The sequence below is a fragment of the Callithrix jacchus genome, chromosome 10, assembly GCF_049354715.1.
Source record: "Callithrix jacchus isolate 240 chromosome 10, calJac240_pri, whole genome shotgun sequence".
Taxonomy (NCBI): domain Eukaryota; kingdom Metazoa; phylum Chordata; class Mammalia; order Primates; family Cebidae; genus Callithrix; species Callithrix jacchus.
Genome location: NC_133511.1, coordinates 101,093,243 through 101,118,551, shown reverse-complemented (window position 1 = coordinate 101,118,551; position 25,309 = coordinate 101,093,243). Strand labels below are relative to the sequence as shown.

The 25,309-nt window shown below is 38.0% G+C and overlaps 1 protein-coding gene and 1 long non-coding RNA gene across 4 annotated transcripts in view; one reads left to right on the top strand and one right to left on the bottom strand.

Annotated features, from left to right (window-relative positions):
• TRIM44 (tripartite motif containing 44) overlaps positions 1-25,309 on the bottom strand; it is a 144,843-nt gene that overhangs the window by 48,958 nt on the left and 70,576 nt on the right. For 2 of the 3 annotated variants that reach the window (XM_002755180.6, XM_054240757.2), the window contains exons 3-4: positions 23,363-23,602; positions 13,947-13,966 (exon numbers count right to left, since the gene is read on the bottom strand). In XM_002755180.6, the coding sequence (XP_002755226.1) occupies positions 13,947-13,966; positions 23,363-23,602 (260 nt within the window). Of the gene's footprint in view, positions 1-13,946; positions 13,967-21,330; positions 23,603-25,309 lie in introns of those variants that run through there. The other variant, XM_078340848.1, reaches the window with a different exon arrangement.
• The window catches only part of LOC118145483 (uncharacterized), a 196,318-nt gene that overhangs the window by 156,918 nt on the left and 14,091 nt on the right, over positions 1-25,309 (top strand). The window lies entirely within an intron of this gene.

The window sequence follows — 25,309 nt, the reverse complement described above, 5'->3', positions numbered from 1 at the left end:
AAAGCAAGGACTGCATTTGGTTTTGCTTTCTATTATCGCTCCAACATCTAGCACTACCTAGCACATAGTAGACACTTGATAAAATTTGTGTTATAAATGGATAAATGAATGAATTTTATAGAAATGACAGAAGGCTCATGGAGATTTTGGAATGGGTGGTCACACTGTTTTTCTGTTTTCAATGATTTTAATTTCCATATCTAGTCTTTAAGACAGTACTTACCTTATTTTCTTAGAACAAAGAGCTGAGAAATATTCCAACAGCCTTTGCATCACAACCCTGCATTAATCTAATAAAGAAAGGTTACACTGCTTTTTGTTGATGAACAGCACATTAATGAGATCTTCTTGAAATAATCCCATCTCTATTATGGAAGTAAAATTACATTTTCCAGCATAATTACTGTGTCAGTCAAGCTCCCAAATTTTGGTATTAATTTTTTCCCTTGCAAAGGCAGTATCAACTTATTAATTTGTCAAAGCTTTGGAAAATCAAGGGTAAGCTCACAGTTTTAAATAGTGATTATCAACCTCTACTATCTTTGTTTGTTTTGAGACAGAGTCTTGTTCTGTCACCCAGGCTGGAGTGCAGTGGCGCAATCTTGCTCACTGCAACCTCCACCTCCTGGGTTCAAGCAATTATGGTGCCTCAGCCTCCTGAGTAGCTGGAATTAGTGTGCCAACATGCCTCACTAATTTTTGTTTTTTAGTAGAGATAGGGTTTTGTCATGTTGGCCAGCCTGGTCTGGAACTCCTGGCCTCAAACAATTTACCCATCTAGGCCTCCCAAAGTGCTGGGATTATAGGAGTGAGCCATAGAGCCTGGCCTGTACTGCTCTCTTATTCTAACTTTTGTATATTTTATTTTCCTACCAGCCAGAAGGACTAAGTTTTATTTTCTATAATAGATTTTGAAAGAAGGACTAACAGTCTTCTTAAAATGTGTTTTTAAATTACACATCAATTACCTTCCTCTACCTTTTCTTAAGATTCTAGAGCATACGTTCTTTGAAGGCCAAGACTTTGAATGTTTTCTCTAAAGTTGTATCCCTAGCACCAAGGACAATGCTAGAATGAAGCAGGTGCTCTATAAACTCTGCCAAATGAATGCCATGTTTCTGCTCCCACTGAGACTCACTGTTTCAAAGTAAAATCTCTGTTTCTGTCTGTCTCTCTCTCTCACCCTCTAACATACACACACACACACTGAGGAATACAAGGAAGTCTTGCTGTACGTTATGGCTTTTTCACGTGAGAAATACATACATCATGGAAGTTAGGTTCTAACAGATCATTAGATGAGCTTTGGACAGCCTCATTCAACAAGTTACCTCTTCTTCTGAGTTTTAACCCACCTGAGCCACAGAACCAAGTCAGGAAAGAATCATGACTCACATTACTCACCTGATCAGGGCTTGGGACCTAGAGCTAATCTTGAGCTATGGGCCTGACAGATCTCAAAAGAAAAGGATATTCTCCAATATTGCTCATTCAGGATATTTTATTTTGCAGCTAACCTTATTTTACTAGAAAATATTTTCCTTTTTATTATAAATTGTTTATATCTGCTTAAGTCTGTTTTATTCTAGACTGGGACCATGATTTCTCTATATTTTCTATTTTAAAATACAACTCAATAGGATAAGACTCAGTACATTAACTTACTAGCTCTATGACCTTGGTCAAGGTACTGAACATCTCTGAGTCTGTTATGAGAATATTAATAACATCTTCTTCCTAAATTGTTTTGAAGATTAAATGAGATAGATAATCATCCATGTGAGTGCTAGCTATTTTCATTAATGTAGTCTCTGAAAGGTTGATGGACTAATAGCTATGATGATTAAGTACCTAAACAAGTTCATCACCTCCTGGAGTCTTCTTTTTATTTTCTAATAAGCCAATTTCTCCCATTCAATCCAAAGAAGTAGACACCCATAACAAGTATGCTTTATGGGTCCTATTTTATCACCAGTATGAATCCTTCCTGCAGAGTTTAGATGCATTTCTGGGTTGCTTCTGGGTGAGTGGTATAATTTAGGGTAGTCATTCATATGGCCCCTTGTATTTCTTTTCACAGCCTATGTGACAATCTTCTTTCCTCAGGTGATTCCTTAAAGAGACTTAGTTGGCTAGGGATTCAACCCTTCATTTTAGTGTATCAAAAATTCCTAACCTGAGGGGATGAGTGCTAAAAGCTAGGAGCATGCTGGGCTGGAGCATCTGTGCCTGGCCTTTTCGTCTATGCTGCTTGCCGGTAATTGCTAAGTTTTCCCTCCTGCAACAATTATCCCCCCATTTTCTCCCCACCCCACACCATACCCCTCAGCTAATTATCAGTTCTAGAATTAAACTGCTAGCCTCTCCTGCCGTTGCCATGGTAACAGTTGCCCTGCACCTGCCACTTGGTGAACAGTGGCTCTTTCAGAAGAGGCAATGGCAGTTGTGGGCTCCATAAAAGCCAGTGAGTAAACTAATGTTTACCTGTCTGGGGAGAGAAGTTCATTCCACCTTAGACACTTTCCTGGCAACTCCCACCTAAACTTTCTTCTCAGACAAACTGCTTGTTGACATTCAACAAAGATAATGAAAAAATTTTCTCAAAAAAGTAACAAATCCCTGTTGGCTTGTCAGAATTCCATCCATCAGTTTCACTTATTCCTGGCCAAAAGGTTGGAAGATAGGAATCTTCCATCTTCTGACAAAGGCAGTATAGCATAATTGTTGGAAGCATAGAATTTTAATCCTGATAGATCTGGGTTCTTAATCCTGGTTGAATCACTTTCTAACTGTGTGATCATGGCTTAGTCACTTAACTTCTTGTAGTATCAATGTCTTCATATACACAAACAAAAATGGGGTTAGTATAACTGTCCTCACAGAGTTGTTTTAAAACTTTGAAATTATATATGTAGATCTAGCTCATAGTTAATGCTCAATATATAGTCAGGTATTACTGCTGGTTAACTATTAACCCTGGATAATCCTGAAAGTTAGGGAAAAGATGGCAGCTTAGTCAGTTTTAATTAGTCCTTGTATAAGAGATAATAATACCTGTACAGGTGGGAGAAAATAGCAGCTGTCCCACAGTATCTAGACCAAGACGCATCTAGCAGCCAGGGGCAGCTGAGAAATGCCTCTCTCCCTGCTTTTGCTGCAACTCTGTCAGCTCCTCCCTCTCTGCACTGTTTTTCTCATGCTTAATCTCACTTCCCTCTAAATAGAAATGATGAAACCAGAGGATAAGACATGTACTCACCAAGAAAACAAAATACGTTTTCATTTTACAACCACACTGCAAACCTACAGGGAACAACTGGTAGTGGTGCTAAGAAGGAGTAAGGCATGTTTTTCCTCGTTGGAACCCCAGCTTATAGATGAGAAATTATTTATTTTATGAACCTGCAACTACTCATGTTTAGGTCCTGGGTGTAAACAAGGATAGGCACATGAATTTGCCTCATGGTAAAACCCCACTATTTAGGGTACCCCAGTTTTAACTCAGTCTTTGGCTACTTTTCTTAAAGTTCTGAAGCCACCTCCCTACAGTTCTAATTTTAAGTAAATCTACACTCACTGACTCTAGAACTTCACATTATCTTGAAAAGAAAAAAAAAACAAACAGAAAACTCCCTGAGTATGTGCTGCCAGCATGAGTTACAGATGCCCGCTGCTTCAGTTTCTGGATAAAGAGGTGACTGCAGTTCAGTGACATAGAGCTACAAAGAAAAAAAAAGGGAAGAATCCTTGAAAGCTGTTGGGAAAATGGAATTACTGACCTCTTGCCTGCCTCTCACTGGGAATAAATGTGACAAGATGCTTAAGACCAGCAGGTTTCTCCTAAAACGAAAAAGATACCACCAACAACAATTTTGCTGTGGCTGTCCACAGGTTGGGGAGGAGGGGCATAACTAAGGACATCAAATTTAGTTATTCTTAAAACATAGACTAAAGTTGTGTGACTTCCTAAAATCCATTCTGCTTAGTGCTAGAGCAAAATAGCTATGAAGACAAGTAAGGAAGAAGAGAATTAGGTGCAGCTAGACTCCTCAGCACTGGATCTAACCAATGCGGCATTCCTTCACATCAATTTAATTGTTTGATTACCTTTTAAGTAAAACCTCTATGTCCTTAAATCTGTTTGGAAGATGGTACTTTAACATTGCTTTTCTCCATTAATTTAGAAGGAACTAAACTACAGCAGGTCCTTGAATAGAGTAATTTCATTTAGCATTGTTTTTTTATAATGTTGATTAGGAAAAGAAAGTTGGGGGGGAATACCCAGCCCTGGCCACTGTGTGTAGTGTTTGCACTTTCTCCCATGTCTATGTGGGTTTCCTCCAAGTACTGTGGTTTCCTCCCACATCTCAAAGATGTGCACCTTAGGTAAACTGGTGTGTCTAGATTGTCATAGACTGAGTGAGTGTGGGTGTGAGTGCAGCCGGCCATGAAACCTGGCCAGGGGAGGTTCCCACCTTGTGCCCTGAGCTGTTCCAGCCACACATGACTCTGAACTGGAATAACTGAATAAATAATTGTCTTACTTGTTTTATTAATCTTTCTTGCTTATATCAACTAGTCTATGGTAAAATTGGTTTCTTTATACATCATTTCACTTAACGCTGATGTTTCCAAGAACCTATGAATGATGTTAAGTGAGGACTTACTGTGCTTTCCAAACTTGACTTCAAATTAGAGGAAGGTAGGAAAAAGTTTTTCCAATCTATCCATCTGACAAAGGTCTAATATTTACAGTCTACATGGAACTTACATCTACAAGAAAAAAACAAACAGCCCCATTAAAAAGTAGGCATGAACACATACTTATCCAAAGAAGATATACATGTAGCCAACAAACACAAAAAAGCTCAACATCATTGAGCATTAGAGAAATACAAATCAGAACCACAATGAGATGCCATCTCATGCCAGTCAGAATAACAGATTGCAGCAAGGTTGCAGAGAAAAACCTGTTGGTGGGAGTGTAAATTACTTCAATCATTGTGGAAGACAGTGTGGCAATTCCTTAAAGACCTAACCAGAAATACCATTTGACCCAGGAATCCCATTACTGGGTATACACCTGCAGGAATATAAATCATTCTGTTATAAAAAGATACATGCATGCATGTATTCACTGCAGCAATATTTGCAATAGCAAAGACATGGAATCAACCCAAATGCCTATCAATAACAGACTGGATAAAGAAAATATGGTTTACATACACCATGGATTACTATGCAGCCATAGAAAGAATGAGATCATGTCCTTTTCATGGACATGGATGAAGTTGGAAGCCATTATCCTCAGCAAACTAACATAGGAACTTACAAGTGGGAGCTGAATGATGAGAACACATGGACCCATGGGGGGAACAACACACACTGGTGCCTGTCAGAGGGTTGTGGGTGGGAGGAATAAGAGCTAATGGATGCTGGGCTTAATAAGGGATGGGATGATCTGTGCAGCCAGCGTGGCACACGTTTACCTATGTAACAAACCTGCACATTCGGCACATGTGCCCCTGAACTTAAAATAAATATTGAAGAAGAAATAAAAATAAAAATACGGGATGCCAAGTTAAATTTAAATTTCAGAGAACAGCCAGTGTTTTTAACTATTTCTTAATTTTAAATGTTAGTGACAAATAATTGTATATATTTATAGGATACAATGTGATATTTTGATATGTGTAAATATTGTGGAACAATTATGTTAAGCTAATTAATATATCCATGACTTCACATACTTATTTTTTGTGTTAAGAACATTTAAGATGTAGTCATTTAGCAATTTTGAAATACATAATGAATATTTTTAGCATGAGTATATTCCAAATATTGTGTAGCACATATTCATATTAAATTTTTTTTGTTGTTTATTTGAAATTCCAGTTAAAATGGATGTTCTGTATTTTATCTGGCTACTCCAATAGGGAAATGAGCAGAAAGGGCCTAAGAAGGCAAAAGAGCTGTCACAAATCCCTGGTATACAGCTACTCTGAGATAATTTATCCATTGAACAAATATCTCCAACCTATTTTGTCATCTGGTTTTGTGTCGGTGCTTACAACATCATTATTTATTAGGGACACCATTCATAATGTTGACATCAAGTTTTACTTATTTATTTTCAACCATTCTCTGGCATATGACAGTAGTGTCTTACTCTCACAAAGTCAGCACATTATGACAATTTTTTGGCAGATGGAATTAAGCATCTTTAGGAAAGGGCACTTTTTTCTAGTTCACACCAAGGTTATCAGGGACAGTGGTAAACCTGTATCCATGGCAGGTTAGCATAAAATGTACTGCCGGGTTTTTTAAACCATGGATTATAATCTACTGATGGGCCAGGAAATCATTTTAGTGAGTCACAAACAACATTAGTGATCATAATGATGAAACAGAATAGAGTGTCAGCGTGTCTTTTATGTAATAAACATGTTGTTGTTGAAAAAAAAAAGAATAAATTAGAGGAAGGTAGGAGCTATCAAAATAAATACAAATCAAATAGACAACTCCCTTTTACAACTACTTTACCTCAGTTGCTTAGTTTTCCATCTAAAAGAGCAAAAGGGGAATACTTTAAATGCTTCAAATCCTATTTGTCCTTTAAGTTTAAGAAGATGTAATATTTTGACAGGGAAACAAAAACATAAAGAAAGAAATTTACCCATAAAAAATCATGAGATGTGACTAGAGGAAGAAACCTGTAAAATTCAGAAGTCTGTTCACTTCTTCTATAAGAGATTAATGCTGTAGTCAAGAGGTAAAGTGTAATAGAAACCGGTAACAAGTTTTGGTGTCTCAACATGGTACATTTCACCCTTTACAAGCTGGACTCAACCCACCTTCTAGTCTCGTCTCCTGTCCCAGGCCAGTCATGCAGTTATTCACCATTCCCTCCCTCTCTACCCCGAAGCACACCTGTTTTCACTCCTTGAACCTTTATACTTAATGGTCTCTTTGCTTACAGCTTTCCTATTTTTTCCATCTGAAGAAGCCTAGACCTATCCATTTGTCAAGGTCCAGAAGAAATGCTATCTTTTCTGATTCTTTATCCTGAGTTAGTTGGAGCCTATGGTATTTCCAACATGCTTTTCAGAGAATCATTATATTGCAGTAGTTAAGAAACTGCAGTCTGGAGTTAGAAAACTTGAGTCTGAATGTTGGCTCTACCACTTTTTAGCTGTGTGACCTCATGAGTGTATAACCTTTCTGCAACTCAGTTTTTTCATTCAAATGAGAAATAAAAATAATATATTAATCACTTATTAGGACTGTTGTGAGAAGCAGATAATATATATAAATGTTTAAAATATTTCCTCACATATAGTTGGCATGCAATGCTTCTCTATGATAATTTATCATGATAATTATTATATTACACTTAAATATAAAATTTAAATGTTGGCTAGATGTGGTAGCTCGTGCCTGTATTCTCAGCACTCTGGGAAGCCAAATCAGGAGGATAGCTTGACCCCAGGAGTTCAAAACCAGCCTGGGCAACAAAGTGAGACCTAATCTCGACAAAAAATAAAAGAATTAGCCAGGCATAGTGACATGCACCTATTGTCCCAGCTACTCACCAATGGGGGTGGGAGTATGAGTTGGGAGGATTGCTTAAGCCAGGGAGACTGAGGCTGCAGTGAGCTGTGATTATACCATTACACTCTAGCCTAGGCAACAGAGCAAGTTTCTGGCAATCAATCAATCAATCAATCAATCAGTCAATGGTTTATTTAGCTCTCTTTCGAACTAGACTTTGAGATCTTTAAATGCAGGAACAAAGTCTTAGTCATCTTCATATTCCCAAAGCCTAGCAGAGAGGGCCTGGCATTAGGCACTCTAAGATTTTGTTGAAAGAAAGAATTCCTCTGCAATCTTTCTCGTCTGAGAGGTTAGGGAATAGAGCTCCTAGTGGGAAATGTTATCCTGATAAGTTCTGAGGCCAAATATATAAACAAGGTTAGCCTGCCAACCATCATAACTACTGTACTGGATGGCAAACAAGTTGATTAGAGTAAAATCACAGCATGCAAAGTGATATCTATGCCCCTTCCTCTTGGGTCCTTTTCTCTTAGCATTACGAAGTAGGTAGATGTATGTTAAAAATATAAGCTGCTTCTAATCAACATTTCCAGTTGGAAACAGATGCAATAAGCTAGAGGAACTTCAGCTGAAGTTTCCATCTGTGAATGGATTTTCTGGTTAATATACTAACATGCACAAAGTAAAGTTGTGACTCTTACAGGCAAATTTCTGAAAATCAATAATTTTAGCAAGGAGGAATGTTACGGGTATAGACAGGCAGCACAATGCGTAGTGTGGCTTCAACTTTCACCTGGCTTAAGTGGGGGATAAACATCCTTATCAGCATGGAAAAATAAAATCCACTCAAGCTGCATAATAGGGAAACACGACAGTTAAGAGACTCTATATGCTGAAGACCAACTTAGATGTTGGCACCCCACTCTGCATAATAAACAGCCCTGACAATTCCATTCCATGTCACAAGTATCACAACCATTTTCTTCGGCTTCCAGATAGACTTCCTGCAATTCAGACAAGGCAACACCAAACCACAAATTTGCAATCAAAAGACAGAAGAAACCCAAGTGTATCAGTAACTTAGTCCTCTTTTATCTCTAAAACCTAAATAGAAAGAGAAATGCCACATCTAAGAACATATGGTTATTCATTTAGAGGGGGGAAAAGAGTAACCAGCATACAGACCCAGGATAATTTTTAAAGAAACAAAATTGAGAAAAAAGAAATCTACCAAATGACGGAATCTATAAGCAGGTTGTTTCCACTCCATATTTGATAAAAGACTTGTATTCTTCCTCACAAGGATATCCTCAAAACTAGGTGGAGGAAAGAGTGGAGAGGGGTAGGCTAGTATTTACAGGGAACTAAAAATAGAGTACAAGGAGGTTAAATGACTTGCCCAAGGTCACACAATCAATTACAGACAGAATCGAAAATAGAAGCTAGGTCCGCTGACTCTCCTTTAGCACCTACTCCTTCAGAACGTGCTTCCTCTTTGATCACAGAATCAGTATGGGTCAGGTTCACACTGATCTCAGTGGGAGCTATTTGCCTGAATAACAGCCAGCTTTGAAGATGAAAAATTCTACAGAAGTTCCAAGTATGGCTGTTACTATTAAAAAGCCATTTTCCTCTTAGGTTAAAAAAAAAATTACAGAAAACCTCAATAGCAAATCAAAATCTAATCCTGATCTTGCTCCTTCTTCTCTAAGCACAAGAGTTTAAGGGTCTTTTCCCTCTCTGACTTACTCCCACTACACAATAGCTTTTCCACCAACAGATCCTATTGCCACCCCCTCTCCTCGAATATATATTACTTCTCAGCAGGCTCCGGCAGGAGTAGAGGAGTCAATCTGTGAGGGAGTGAATGCAAGATCTCCCATAATAGCATAGAGAAGACAGAAAATTGCTGCCAAAAGTGTAAATTGCTTTTTTGCTTAGAAAAAAAAATATTCTGGACTTCAAAGACACCCTTTTTTTTTTTTAGACAGAGTCTCGCTCTGTTGCCAAGCTGGAGTGCAGTGGTATGATCTTGGTTCACTGCAACCTCCCACTCCCTGGTTCAAGTGATTCTCCTGCCTCAGCCTCTTGATTAGTTGAAATTACAGGCACATGCCACCATGCCAAGCTAATTTTTGTATTTTTAGTAAAGATGGGGTTTCACCATGTTGGCCAGGATGGACTTGATCTCCTGACCTCATGATCTGCCTGCCTTGGCCTCCCAAAGTCAAAGATACCCTCTTAAACTCCACAGCAGTTAATATACATGTCCTACTTATTAGGACTTTTGCTTCTCCATGCCCTCCAAGAATTCTTGCCAGCTGTATGACTGTGTATCATGGACTTGAGGAGTAATCTGCCAGACCGAGAGGCCACAGGTAGCTATTCTGTGGAGTCAAAAGAAGGCTCGGTCGGCTGCTCCCCAGGGAGCACCCCTTTTTCTGCTAACCCTCAGAGGATACTGCGTGAGAATGAAACAAAGACATTCCCTTTATAATGACAGAGTCTGAGAGGGGAAGCAAATTGCAGAAAACAGAGGCCACAGCAATTCAATGTCAAAGCAATTAAAGAACTCCCAGGTTAGAGGAACAAGACCAAAGTGATGTTCTGAGGACCGTGTGTGAATCCTCTTGGCTTTCGTATAGGGTAACAGAGAGAAGCATGCTGGCATTTTGGAGATAGTCCAAATGGTGGCTGAGAGCATGTGGTGGTTAAGCTCTGAAGCCACACTAGATTCAAGTCATGCTCTGCCACTTACTAGCCATGTGATCTAAGGCAAGTTAATCTCTCCAAGCATTAACTTCTTCATTTGATAAGTGGGATACTAACTACATCATGGGGTTTGTATGCAGCTTAAATTAGAATACATATAAAGGACTCTGGACATAATGAACTGTCAATAAATGGGAGCTATGATTATTATTGTAAATTAGCAGAATAACTGTACAATGAAATTCAGGCAAGGAACAGACATGACTAAAAGCACAACATCTGGTCCCCTCATATCAAACAGCTTGGGAAATCAAAACAGAAAGAAATGAGGAAACAAAGCAAGACACTCCAGCTAGTAGAAAAGGAGGAAGATTCATTATAGACAAATATATTTCCATAGGACAGGAATTTTTCTTTTTTCCTTCCACCATGGAGACTGGATGGAATCTAATTCTCTCTGGACTTCTATGTAGACAGTGGAGAGGTGGCTGTGTGAAAAGAATGCTAGCAATGTAGACACAGGCATAATGATCGAAGAACTGGAACTCAGTGTCTCCAGCTTCACTTCTCATCCATCCCTTGTATAGGGACTCCCACACTTCCTTTCTGCCTTTCTTATACATCGAATTCCCATTTAGTACTGTCATCAATACAGAAGCCTTTGTAACATAATTCTATTTGGCTTGTTGAAATGGTAAAGTATACATCATAAATGAGAAAAATTTCAGATCAAAGGCAATTTTCCCTAAGGGTTAATCAGAATAAATTGAGCCAAATGGTAGTTCAAAACGAATTAAGTGAATGGAACCAACAAGTAGGAATTTAAAGGTTAAAAAAGAAAATGTGACAATTCCTCCGACAAATCAGAACATGCACTTTGAGTACTTATTGTACCAAAAAGGGTTCTGTCAAGTCCTAGTCAAATGGACTCCCTGCTGACCTCCATAGCAGCCTGGCTTGAGGCAGACAGCCTGACATCTTGGTTGCAAGGAAAGAAACTCTATGCCTCTCAATTATCTTGTCAAAATGATACAAAGGTATCTGCAATTAAACTCCAAAACCAGTATCTCACACTGAATAGCATCTTTAAGGGAGTTAATGTCTTCATATGGTCCTTTAAGGGAGTTAATGTCTTCATATGGTCCTTGTATTCTTCTCATCAAAGTTTGACTCTCACATGTGGCTATAAAGATGAGTGTGTTCATCCTAATCCGGCTCTCCCAAGACAGAAATGTCACTGCTATCCTGTGGAGCCTGCATATTACCTCTGCCAAGGTATTTTCTTTAACATGGTCTTGTTTGAACTCTTTCTGTGGCAAAGAAAGTCTAGGGCTGTGACTGGACTGGATTTTAAGGAGCTAGAACTAATCTTGAGATAAACGGTGGAAGGCCAAGGAGTGTTTAAAGTATGTCTAAACCAAAGGTCTGTGCAAAATGATGAAAACCTGAACAATAACTAAAAGATACTGATTTAGGCTCCCATCATTGCTAACCTAGTCTAACTAGTCTCCTAGGCTCTTCCTTATTATTCAATCTTTAAAATTTATTTTTTATTTACTTAGTTTTAGAGACAGAGTCTTATAATATTGCTCAGGCCGCTCTTAAACTCCTGGGTTAAAGTAATCTTCCCACCTCAGCCTTCTGAGTAGCTGGAATTATAGGTGCACGTCACTGCGCCTGGAAGTCTCCCAGGCTCTTGATCTACCTCCAATGCATTTTCCATTCTGTAGGTAGGAGACACTTCTAAAATGCAAACCTGTTCAGGTTAATTCCTGTTTAAAATTCTTTACTAGCTTCCCACTGCCTTCAGTATAGTGATCAAATGCCTTAAGAAGTCTATAAGGCCCTAAAGGATCTGGGCTCTGCTGTCTTTCTTCCCCTCTTCTTTTGTCTGGAGCTTGTATACAATTTGTTTACTCTACCTAGAACAACCAACCCCTGCTCCTCCTTCATCTGCCTTCTCCCCTTTTCAGACCTCTGTTTATATATAACCTTTTCTGGTAAGCCTCCCCTTATCCTCCAAGACTAACTTAGGAGCCCTTCCTAAAGTAGCCTAAGCTTATCAGAACACATTCCCAACTGCATAATTACCCAGTTATATGTTTACCTCTCCTACTAGACTTAGGATCTACAAGAGTAGGAACTATGTCTGCTTTAGTCACCATCATATGCCCAGGATGTAGCACAGTGCCAGACACATAGTAGGTCACAAATATATGTTAAATGAACAAAAGGAAGGGAGTGAAGAATGAGAAAGGAAGGAAAAGAGCCACAACACAGAAGAAGCCTGTTCCTCAGAATGGTTGGAAGATGGATTCTGAAGCGGTTCCCTGAAACCCTGTGGGTTTGAAGCAAGGTGCCTCCGCCTTTTAAAGTTGGGTGCCTGTGGCTTTAGCCACAGTAGACAAGGGGCTGGATAGGATCTTCTGGTTCCTGAGCAGATGTTAAAAACTATAGCTTCCAAGGCAAGAACACACCAGGAGATGCAGATATGGGACAACATTTGGCACTAAGAAAGAGGTTCAGGATACAGGGAAGAAAAAGGAAAATAGAGAGGAAACTGTTTTTGTTGGTTTGTAAAAAGCAAACACACAACAAACAAAACAAAGAAGGGTCAAATCCTGCTTCCAGTAAGGTAACCTTGACAATTCATTTAGCTTCTTTTAATGAGGGACTTGATAGTGATTTTCAAAATGAGGAACGCTAGGTCTCTGCAAAAGCTCCTCAGGGTCTACTGTGATGAAGAGGGAAGGTTCACCAATGCATGCTGCCCCAACTTTAGCAAGAGGAAAGATGCTTTTTACACATTGAGGTCCTGCTTAAAGTCCATTTGAAAAAAGGGTGCTTCTGCTAAAAATAAAGTTTGAATAGCAGTGGCCTGGATGACCATTCTGATACTTCCCAGCCTTAACAACCCTTTATTCTATGTGACAGATGGGACCCATCTGGACATTGCATTTTACTTTGTACAAATATTCCTCAATTGTGTTGATGACAGAGCTGTAGCTTTTCCCAAAGTCTGTTTTCACTTCTTGAGGAGAATGACAGGAAGGATGAGTAAACCACAGTCCAGGTTCACTGCCAGGCTGAGACCATAATAAAATGCATCTTTAAACCGTATTCAACTGTGGCAATACAGAAGCACAAAGGAACATTTTTTTTTTCCTAAAGAAAGTTTTGTATACCTATATCCTAGGATTCATTATATAGGTGTCTTGGGTCAGACACAAAGATATTTTAGATGAGAAATAAAGAATACTAGATCTAGAACCCATTTTAAAAAATCAATCCAATTCCAATCAAGAAAGAACAATACAAAAATTTATCTAGTCAGTTCACCTGATACCATTACCATTATCAAAATGATACTATATTACCATTTAAATGTAGTGCCTATTCTTCTTAACACGGTATTCTGAATGTACAAAAGAATACAGCAAACTTTCTGTCATTATATACGCCAAAGTCTACCTTTATCTTAAGGTTACAGGCAGGAAATGACATAGATGAGAGGGAGATGGGAGTCTTACAAAATAAGATCTTCAAATCCCAGGCTTAAGATAGAGATCCCTTTCCTGTGCTGTTCTTTGGCTGTCCATATTTCATGGAGTACTAAAAGGCCACAAATGTCACTCTACTTCAATCATGAGAAAAGACAAGCAACAATAATGTGTTCATACCTGGGTCCTTCCTCATCGCCCTGAAAGACAAACAGAAAGAAACAGTATTAGAAATTTTTGCTGGTACAGAGTTAGATTTCTTTCTTTTCCCTCTCCTCTCCCAACTTGAATGCACAGACTATACATTTATGGTAACAGAGACAAACCAACAGACATCTAAGGGCTAAGACAAGAGCTAATATAATCCTGTGTGCAAACTGACCAGTAAAAATGAACTGATAATTTGCCCCGGGAAGCAGAGCAGAGAAGTGAATGCACAGACCTAGGAGGCTAAAAAAGAGCCATGCCTTTTGATTTGTATGGCTGGCAGTATTTAGTTCTCAGCAAATTGAGAACCCCAAAATAGAGGCAGGTCTTAGGCAAAAGCTAGCCAGTCCCAAAAGTGTCAAGCTGTTTCCTTCAAAGACTCATTTCTACCTTGTTCTAGCATTTTTCATCAAACATGAACACAGCAACTCTAATGTAAAGAACACTGTGGTGTAAAGGGCACTGAACTGGGACTCAGGAAATTGGGGTTCTAGTCTAAGTTCTGTTACTTATTAGTTATGTATCCTTGGGCAAACATTAATTAATCTGGATTTTGGTCTTCTCCTCTGTAAGAGGGTAGTTCTGGCATTTGATGATCCACATCGTTCTTCAGCCAAACAATGGCTCTCTTTTTCTTGTCCACTTTTCAAAAACAATGTGTGAACATTGTTTTTCCAGGTATAGCATTCTCTCAACCTAACTTTATCAGAAGTGAACACAACAGATTCCTTTGAGCTTCCTTCTGTGATCAACTGAGATTTTTCAAATAACTCTCAAGCCTTTCCCAAGTGATCTCACTCACCTTTTGGTGTCAGCTTATCTTTTATATCCTCCTTTTTTAGCCATTCAGGGATAGTCCTAATACAGAATGTACATTCTGGTTGTACTCCTCAGAGAATGAATGAATGAATGAATGAATGGTTCCTACTGGTATTCTCATAAGGCAGAATGAGCTCTCAAGTCAGGTGTTCTGGGTTCATGTCTTGACCCCATCCCTTTACTAATGTATTAGCCTACTCATATTATTTTGCCTTTCTTAACTTCAATTTCCTAATTTGTAAAATGGGGTAATAATTGTCTCTGTATCATAAGATAAGTATGAGGATTAAATGAAATTATGCTTATAATCATCAAACACAGTGCCTGTGACACAGGATGCATTTAATAAAGGTTATTTATCAGTATCAGTAACAAATCATATAATTCATTAAGAAGCTACTATATATATGCGAACTAAGGGAAAAAAATCACCCATAATGATTTAACCTTCTAGGATCTTCCAATCAGGAGCACAATAAACAGGCAGAAAGCAAACAAACTATTACTAAATGTATTAATGATAATACCAAAGACATAAAGAGAATAATATGATAATCAGCAGGGAAGTTATGAACGCTGCCTCTCCTGGAGAAGGTGGGAAAAGCTTCACACAGAGAAGGTAACATTGATGTTGCCACTTTGAGGGATAAATATTATTTTCCCAGGCTGACAACAGAGAAAAGCGGGAAGAGCACGGAACTAGTAAGAGCAAAGGCAAGTGTTTAAAAATGTCTTGTTCAAGGAACTTTGAGTTCCGTGAAGCTAGGGAATGGGGATGTGCACATGTATGTTTTGGGCAGGGCATTGAGGGTGGTATAGCGTTGGAACTGAGGCAAAGTGGGGTTGAGCGTGACTGAGGTAAAGGGAGATGGCCAGGGTGCAAGCCTGTCAAGTACAGCTGCAGTCAGAAAGGTGATTTAAATCAGACTAGCCATTTGAGGTTGAATAAGAAGGGCATTTTTAGCAGACTGTTAAGGATCTGCAATAGTGGGAAGGGTGCTAATTATCCACACTCCAACTAGAGGGAAGTAGGGCGAGTGGTAGAGGGAGGGTATACGAATGGTGGAAGCTTTCTTTGCATTTTTATCATCTGGTATGTCTCATGGGAACTATAATATACCAAGAAAAAAGTTATATAATTTAAGGTTAATATGAGTTACATAACTATGAATGACACAATTAAATCTCAACACAAATTTTTCAATTATTTTTGGATGTTTAAGCCTAATTGCCTAAGAGAACTTTATGGAAAAAATACCTAAACTTTCTCCCATTATTTAGAGCAAGTCCTCCTCAAAATCACATACTTTGGTGTAATGATTAATAGACAGGGTTTCTGAGTTATAATATAAAAATATGGTCTCAAATTCTGGTTAATTAATCCCAACAGTGAAGCTTCTGGCAATTTACTTTTCCAAGGTTCAGTTTCTCCATCTGCACATGAAGATCCTAGTTTTTACCTCAAAGGGTCACCATATAGATTAAAATAAATGAGAAAATCTGTGTAAAACACTAAGCAAATGACTAGTACTTTGTACTCATTCAATAATGGCAGCCATTATTTTATTTTCCTTGAATTGTTAATAACATTTCTAGGGGAGAGCAGGGAAGGACAGAAAAGATGGGACACAAGGTTTCACTCTATGTTCATCCAATTCTATTGCTTATACATGTATGCTTCTTTTCAGAAACAATGGTCACTGTTACAAAGCAAGAAAACACACACACATATGAATTATAAGTTGGCCCAGAGAGGAGGGCTAATCTTGCTAGTACAAGATGTGCATGTGCTGTTCCTGTTACCTGAAATGCACATCCCTATTCCAAAAACCTAGTTAATTACTAGCTATCCTTTAAGATCAAGCCTTACTCAGAAATTTATTCACTAACATCATAAGTTAATCCTGCTCCTTTCCCCCACATCTGAAGGGTTTGCCACTCTACACTAGTACTTCAAGAAGAAAACTGACAATGACAACATCAAACAGTACATCCCTCTTTGGATTTCAACTTCTTGAGAACAGAAACTTGTGTTTTGTTCATTTCTGTATTCGCTGCACTTAACAAAGCACAAGTAATTATTTCATAGTAAATAATTACACAAGATATACATAGGGCTTAACATTAATTTCTACTCCTATTACGAGTGAATTCTGGTTTCAGAGAATATCCGAAGAAGAGTCTATTGAATACCAACTTCCATTTAAATGACTTGTTAGATTAAGCGGTGCTCCCAAATCATTAATAAAGATATCATGAATGCTCTTGGTTGGCAGACTGCACTCTTGTGCAACCTCCCATTTCTCCCTCCACCAGTGGAAATGTTGTTCACCAAGAATCAAACAGGGCTGTTTATATGAACTTGTAACGATGACACATTTAACTAAATAACAAAAAGTGAGTGCAAGAGAGATAACCTGTTCATATAAAAACCAAGTTGAATGCATCCACAGTATTTAATAAAGATGAATTACTTAAAAATTGCTGTCAATTTGGACAAAGGTGAAACACATGCAAAATACTAGAAAAATAAGTTATAAGAAATAATATTCTGCATTCAGCTTGCTTTGAATGGTATCATCCTCACTACAGACAGTCTGCAATTGGACCTTATAAATGGTACAAAATGGGTGTGGTTTACACCAGAAACATGATATTTAACTCAATTAGCAAACCCATATTTTCAAATACCTTGCCTCTGAATAAAAAAAAAAGTACAAATATATGTTTCAAGTTTAAAATAAATGGTCATCATATGCATGTATCATTTTTAATGGTTTATCCATCTGAACATATTTTTTCCAATATTATATCATTGCAATTCAGTATTCTCCTTTCCAAACTGAACGAAAGACAAAAATGCTCATTACACACCATTTTTAAATAGTTAGCTTTAGTAAAAAGTTTTATAAAATGATGTAACTAAATTTGGCAGAAAAGAGTAAGAAAAAAAAAGAAGGGAATACTTCTCATTTTGTTTCATGAGGCCTACATAACCCTAATACTCAAACCTGACAATAGCATTATAAAAATATACAGACCAATATTCCTCATGAACAAAGACACAAAACTCCTGAACAAAATATAAGCAAACTGAACCCAGATAATACATCATGGCCAAATGGGAGTTTATCCCAGAAACGCAAGTTTGGTTTAATATTGTAAAATTAACCAACGTGATTAACCAGTACAACAGAATAATGAAAAAAAATGCTTATGATCATTTAAAGAGATGCAGAAGAAATCACAAAAGTCAACATCAATTTGTATAAAAGCCCTCAGCACATTAGGAATAGAAAGCTGCTTCCTCAATCTGATAAAAGGCATCTACAAAAAACATCAGACTTAATAGTAATATACTAAATGCCTTCCTTCTAAGATTAGGAACAAGGCAAGGATGTCCACTTTAACCATTTATGTTAGACATTGCCCTGGAGGTTCTAGCCACTGCAATAATACAAGACAAAGAAATGAAAAGCATAAAGATTAGAAACAAAGAAGTAAAACTGTCTCTATTTGTAGATGGCATAATTGCTGATATAGAAAATCCTTAAAAATCTATAAAGCCACTATTATAGCTAATAGGTGAATCTGACAAAGTTATAAGATATAAGGTTAATATTTAAGACCAATTATATTTTTATATATTAACATAAACTGAAAAATAAAATTAAAAACAATTCTATTTTCAATACTATTGAAAATATTAAATAACTAGGAATAAATTTAACAAAAGCCATTAAGACCTTTAAATGGAAACCATGAACCATTTCTGAGAGCATGTAAAAACAGACTTATAAATGGAGACATATGTTCATTCATGCCTAATGTGTCATTTCTCTTTACCTTCTCTGCTTTCAAGATTTTTTTTTCTTTACCGTAAGTTTTCAGAAGTTTGACTCTGATGTGTCTGGGTATGGATTTCTTTAACTTGTTTGGGTTCATTCTGCTTTTTAAATCTGTAGGTTTATGTCTTTCAGCCAAATTTCAGACATTTTAAGACACTATTACTTCAAACTTTTTTTCAGCTCCACATTCTTTTCCACCTTATTAGACACTAGTGACATGTAGCTTTCATTATTGTCCTAAAAGTCCCTAAAGCTCAGTTCGATTATTTTTCCATGTGTTTTTTTGTTGTTGTTTAGATTGGATCAGCATCAGTCTAGCTTCAAATTCACCAAATATTTCCTTCAATTTGCCATTGAGCTCATCCAGTGAATTTTTGGTGCTGGTAACTGTATCTTTCAGTTCTAAAATTTTCATTTGGTACTTTTTAATATCTTTATTTCTTTATTGAGATTTTAATTTATTTCCAGATAGCTTATAACTGCTCACTGAAACATTCTTATAATAGCAGGTTTAAAATCTTTAATATCTATACCAACTTAGAGTTGGCATATATCAATTCTCTTTTCTTCTTAGAATTGAGAGATTTTCATTTATTTTATTTTTTGAGACAAGGTCTTGCTCTGTCACCCATATTGGAGTACAGTGGTGTGAACACAGATTGCTGTAGCCTTGACCTCCTGGGTTAAAACGATCCTCTTGCCTTGGCCTTCCAGAACTGAGATTTTTATTGGTTCTTTGATCTATGTCCTGAACATATTGAGTTATATTATAAAAATCTAGTTCCCATTTAAATCTTCTATTTTATAGGAGTCAACCTGTTTAGATTCAAAATGCATGTTCTGGATCACTTTTGTGAACTATGGTTCACATGTTACCTTAAGTTTATAAAGCCTCTACGGTTCCCAAGTTACCTTAAGTTTATAAAGCCTCTACAGTGCTATTCTTGTCTGCCCCACTCAGATGACAGGACTCCATTCTACATTCTCCAAAGAGCTAGTTGGGGAGGAAGAGGGGGACCAACTCATTGCTACAGGGAAGGAGTAAAATATAAAATTCCAATAACTGACTCAGCTGGGGAAGTGAATAGCCTAGTTAATGCAGGGGTAAGAGGGAGGAGTTAGAGCCCTATCTATAGTCTCCAAAACGAAGAGGTACAACTTCCTCTGTAATATTACTGCAAAGTAGGGCAGAAGTCAGAGTTCTACCTACAGTGCACGAGAGATGAGTACCACTCATTACTGACAGAATCAGGGCTAAAGGTAGAAGTCAGAGTTTCACCCACAAGCTCCATAGAGAAACATACCTCATTACTACAGGAAGTATATAAAATAAGTGAGTTTCACTCACTGGCTCCACTACTGCAGTGCCAATTGGGCTTGAGGAGCAGTGCCACTTTTTTCATGATGTTTGCCTCTAGAAGCAGGCTTTTCAGACCGGGTACAGTGGCTCAAGCCTGTAATCCCAGCACTTTGGGAGGCCAAGGCGGGTGGATCACGAGGTCAAGAGATCGAGCCCATCCTGGTTAACATGGTGAAACCCCGTCTCTACTAAAAATACAAAAAAAAAAAAATCAGCTGGGCATAGTGGCGCATGCCTGTAATCCCAGCTACTCAGGAGGCTGAGGCTGGAGAAATGCCTGAACCCAGGAGGCGAAGGTTGCGGTGAGCCGAGATTGCGCCATTGCACTCCAGCCTGGGTAACAAGAGCGAAACTCCGTCTCAAAAAAAAAAAAAAAGAAAAAGAAGAAGGCTTTTCTTTTTTTTCTTTTTTGTCTGTGTGTATTACTGTTTCCAGTTTGTAGAACATCCAGGTTAGGATATATAGGAAGTAAAGAATATGCCAGGGAATTCACTGCCTTGTAGTCCCTCAAATCCCAAGGTCCTGGATCAGTATGCCATCTTTTCTCCATCTTCAAGAGTCTTTTGGTAGATGATTTCAGTATTTTTGCCCAGAGGTTCTACTGTAATAAGTGAAAGGAGTAAAACAGATAATGTTTACTCCATCTTGCTCAGAATCAGAAGTTGTAATTTGCCTTAAATATGACAAAAATAAAATGGATTTATTGGAAAGATGGCTAGCTATACAATGAAACAAGTATGGCAAAATGTTAATAGGAGAATCTAGGTGGTAGGTACATGGGTGTAATCTGTAAAATCCTTTCAACTTTGCTGTATGTTTAAAATTTTTTACAATAAAATGTTGGGGGGGGAGTCTTTTAGCTGAATTCAAAATGCAGGTGATTTTTGACAAATTCTATACCATGCAAAGAACAGAATTCCTCTGATGAGTGAAAGACAGGTACTGGATATTTGCTCTCACCAACAAGTTAGCAGATTTACTGGAACAAGAGGCTATTAAATGATAACAGCTCTTTGTAAACACTCTAGTGGCTGAACGCTACCCTCTGTTTTTAATAGCTTATTTTGTTTGCAGCCTGATCCTTAAGCCTTGTCAGCTCTTGCATCCTTCTAAGAGTAATTCCATCACAGTTAACAAGCATAGTACAATTGAGGTGCTTAAAGGACAGTTCATGCTGCAGAAGGACTAAATTCATAGATTGAAATGAAAATAAAAGAGAAATAAACCTCAAAATTAAACATTTTTTTTTTTTTGAGATGGAGTATCACTCTGTTACCCAGGGTGGGGTGCAGTGGCTACAATCTTGGCTCACTGCAAGAGACTGGCTCACTGCCTCAACCTCCCAAGTAGCTGGGACTACAGGTGCTTGCCACCACACTCAGCTAATTTTTGTATTTTTAGTACAAACAGGGTTTCACCACGTTGGCCAGGGCAGTCTCAAACTCCTGACCTCAGGTGATTCACCCACGTCGGCCTCCCAAAGTGCTGGGATTACAGGCATAAGCCTCCACGCCCAGCCAAAATTAAACTTTTGTTTTTTCAAAAACCAACCTAATCAATATACAGAATAAATAAAGGGGTCAAACTAAATGGGAATGCAGACAAAGTTATGCTGTTGATTCCTTAAATTAACTCTGGTTGATCCTTTTGTTTATTAAGACACAAACTGCATTGTAAAGGTATGCAAAGCTGTCTAGAACATGGATTCTTCTCATTTTTCCCACACATACACATGGGGTGCTTAGCATATGTCATATAGTAAGGGGAAAGCACAGGCACTAGAATAGGACAGACTTAAATCTAAACCCTGGTTCTATTTTCCACTAACTAAACGACACTGGGTCAGTATCTCGGCAGTTCTCTGCATCTCAAATATCCCATTTGTAAAATGGAGTTAATGAATGGTGACATAACGATTAAATGAAATGATGAATATAAAATGCTCTCTTGCCTATCTAGAAACTTATTTAGGCACATAATTTCTCAATTATGGAGAAAATAAAATGAAAAGTTACTCTTTTCACACATTGATGAAAATTAATCAAAAGCCTTAGCTGGGTACAGCAGATACCTTTCAATGGTTTCTTACTTTTCCTGTCAGGATAGCTTGGAAATACCTGCCTCCTGGATTACTTTGGCTCTTCTACCGGCCAGTTTATTCTGTGGCCAGGCTCTCTCAAGCCAAGGCAGGACTTCCAGTTAAGCCTGTGCTCGCTGAGTCAGCAACAATCCTAGAAAGTCCACAGGGCTCTCCTAGGATTTCTTTTAGAAGGACCTACCTTAAACCTATCTGACATTACCTTGACTAGAATTGTCAACATAATGCTATGAAATCTGAGGAACAGTAGCCTCTCTCTAGTGGTTGAAATTTAAGTTTTTTGTTTTCTTTTTGAGACAGGATCTAGTTTTGTCACACAGGCTAGAGTACAACAGCCCAATCACAGCTCACTGCAGCCTCAACCTCCAAAACTCAAGTAATCTTCCTACCTCAGCCTCTTGAGTAAGTGGGACTACAGGCAGGTGACATCATACTGGCTAATTTTTTATTTTTATTTTATTTTGTAGACACAGTCTCACTATATTGCCCAGGCTGGTCTCAAACTCCTACGCTCAAGCAATCCTTCCATTCCAGCCTACCAAAGTGTTGGGATTACAGGCATTAGCCACTAAGCCCAGCTTTTTTTTTAATGGTTACCTTAAATAATTTTTTCAAAGTAGATTCAAAATGCCTAAATATGTTGTTTAGTAAAATGCCTAAGATCCTTTTATTTGTTACAAAATAACAATGAATATGACAACTAACATTTGTATAGTGATTCAACATTTACCTTGTATCTTTCATTCAGTTTTTTTTTTTTTAATCTTACAATGCCCTAGTGGACATGCCACTCTTAATCCAGCAGTTATGACCCCAATTTATTCAGCTGGCTGCATGTAACAACCAGCTTGAGATACTCTTTCACTACATGCAAAGTAAGTCCAACATCTTTCATTCTGGCCTGCTTTATGCTCTACTTCATGATTTGTTCTTACTCAGCCCAAGTCATTCATCTCACAACTTAGGGTCTATTGCTTGTCCTCTTCTCTGGCTATAATTTTTGGCTTCCTTCCTTAACTGTGATTAGTATCTGCTCCCACTGACTATACTCCTTAAAGTAATGATGGATAAATAATTTGCTAGGCCCAGCCACTGAATGCAGTAGTGGCCAATACTTCCATACTAGTTTACACATCATGTAAAACACTTATACCCTACCCAGCTTTCAATTCATTCATGTTCAGGGAACACATGGGGTCTAACAAAGATGGCATCAGTTTCCTCCTATTTCTCTTGCTACTAGTATTACAGGCTTTTCCTTTACCTCTGCCTTTGGCTCAGCTGATTCATTAGAGGTATCAAGTTGTTCCTTGGCTTGGGCCATCTGAGTCATCAACCTATCCATGTGGGATTGGATGTCTGCCAGTATCTCAGTCACATGAGCTGTGGCCATTGCCTCCTGGATGTCCACTAGATGAAGGGCCTTCTGCTCCTCATCGGCAATCACTTTCTGAACTTTCTTAAATTCCTGCTGTATAAACATCTTCATTTGGTCCCGAGTTACCTATAGAACAGACACAAATAAGAAGAATAAGTTGAACATACAAAGAAACAAAAGGGCAGAGTTATTACTACACAGCTTTGGCCAAAATACAGATCATAGATACGATCTGATCCAGAAGTTTTGGGAATATCCTAAGAACAATGTTCCCCTAGTATCTTTGATGCATTTCCTGCTAATCTTTTTGCTTTTTTCATTCTTCAGGGAGTATTTTCTTATCCTTTCTTCCTTTTGGTTTTGTTCACTTTTATACCAGTAATATATATGATGAGTATATACAGTAAAAAATGAGGCAGGGTGCGGTGGCTCACACTTGTAATCCTAGCACTTTGGGAGGCCAAGGTGGGTGGATCACTTGAGGTCAGGAGTTTGAAACCAACCTGGCCAAAATGGTGAAAGCCCATCTCAACTAAAAATACAAAATATTAGCCGGGCATGGTGGCAGGTACCTGTAATCCTAGCTACTTGGAAGGTTGAGGCAGGAGAATTGCTTGAATCCAGAAGCAGAGGTTACAGTAAGCCAAGATTGCACCACCGCACTACAACCTAGATGACAGAGCAAGTCTCTGTATATAGACAATTAAGTAGTTTTTATATAAATGGATCATAGTGAAAATATGGTTGTTGTCTTGCTTTTCTACTTAGGATATGTTTGTGCATACGGATCAACTTCATTCTATTATTTTTACTATCTGTATGATATGGAGATGGAGGGTGAGGGTGTGTGTGTGTGTGTGTGTGTGTGTGTGTGTATCTCCTATCCAACCATTCCTTTCTTAATGGAAATACAGGATATTTCCAAATTTTTGTTATTATAAACAACACAGCTATAAACATCCTTGGCTATATCTCTTAATATTTGCATATGAGTTTCTTTAAAGATGTTTAGAGCCACTTAGTCAAGACATATACTCTAAAAATATTGGTTCATACTGCCAAGGTGCCTTCTGAAAAAGATGTATTCATTACATTCCTACAACAATGTATGAAAGTAAGTACTTTCCTACACCCTTGCCAATACTGGATAATATCAAGCTTTTAAATTTTTACTATAATGGGTGTACGCATATTATTGTTTTATTTTATAACAACTGCAAACCAAAGAAAATACAACTGCTAGCTATATTTATGCTTAGGGCATAAGAAAGGCTAACAAAGTGAGAAATTTCAAAATGAGAACTTCTAAACTCCAAATTTTACCAGGAACTGCATTTATTGATGTTTCCTCACAACCATGTTTATTTTATGAGGATTTAAAAAACTACACACATTATGAGCAGCTGAGATAGGGAGTAGAGAAGAAGGAAACTGTAGACAAAAGGAGAAAGGCAGAAGAAAAGCCAATAGATGATGTTAGAACTGGAAGAGAAAGTAGTTGTCATCTAAATGAACCCCTTCTTTTTACACATAAGGAAATGATCACAGTTGCAGACCTGTAGAAGAGGGAGAGACTCCAGTGTTGTTCTCAGTCTGGTTCTCTGTTCAGTATAAAAGTCTGTCAGAAGAAAAGTCAAACTGGGAAAACCTAAGAAAGGAGACTGAGAAAGAGAAAGCCTAAAAAGGAGGGGGTAGCAGATTAGGCCATTTTTAATTAGCCTCTTAAAAACTGAAAGAAGCTTGATACCTTAAGCAGCTTCTGTAACACTGCTAAGGACATCAATGCAAAATAAGGCCTGAGTGACTTGTATCTGCTCACATATCAAGTGACTA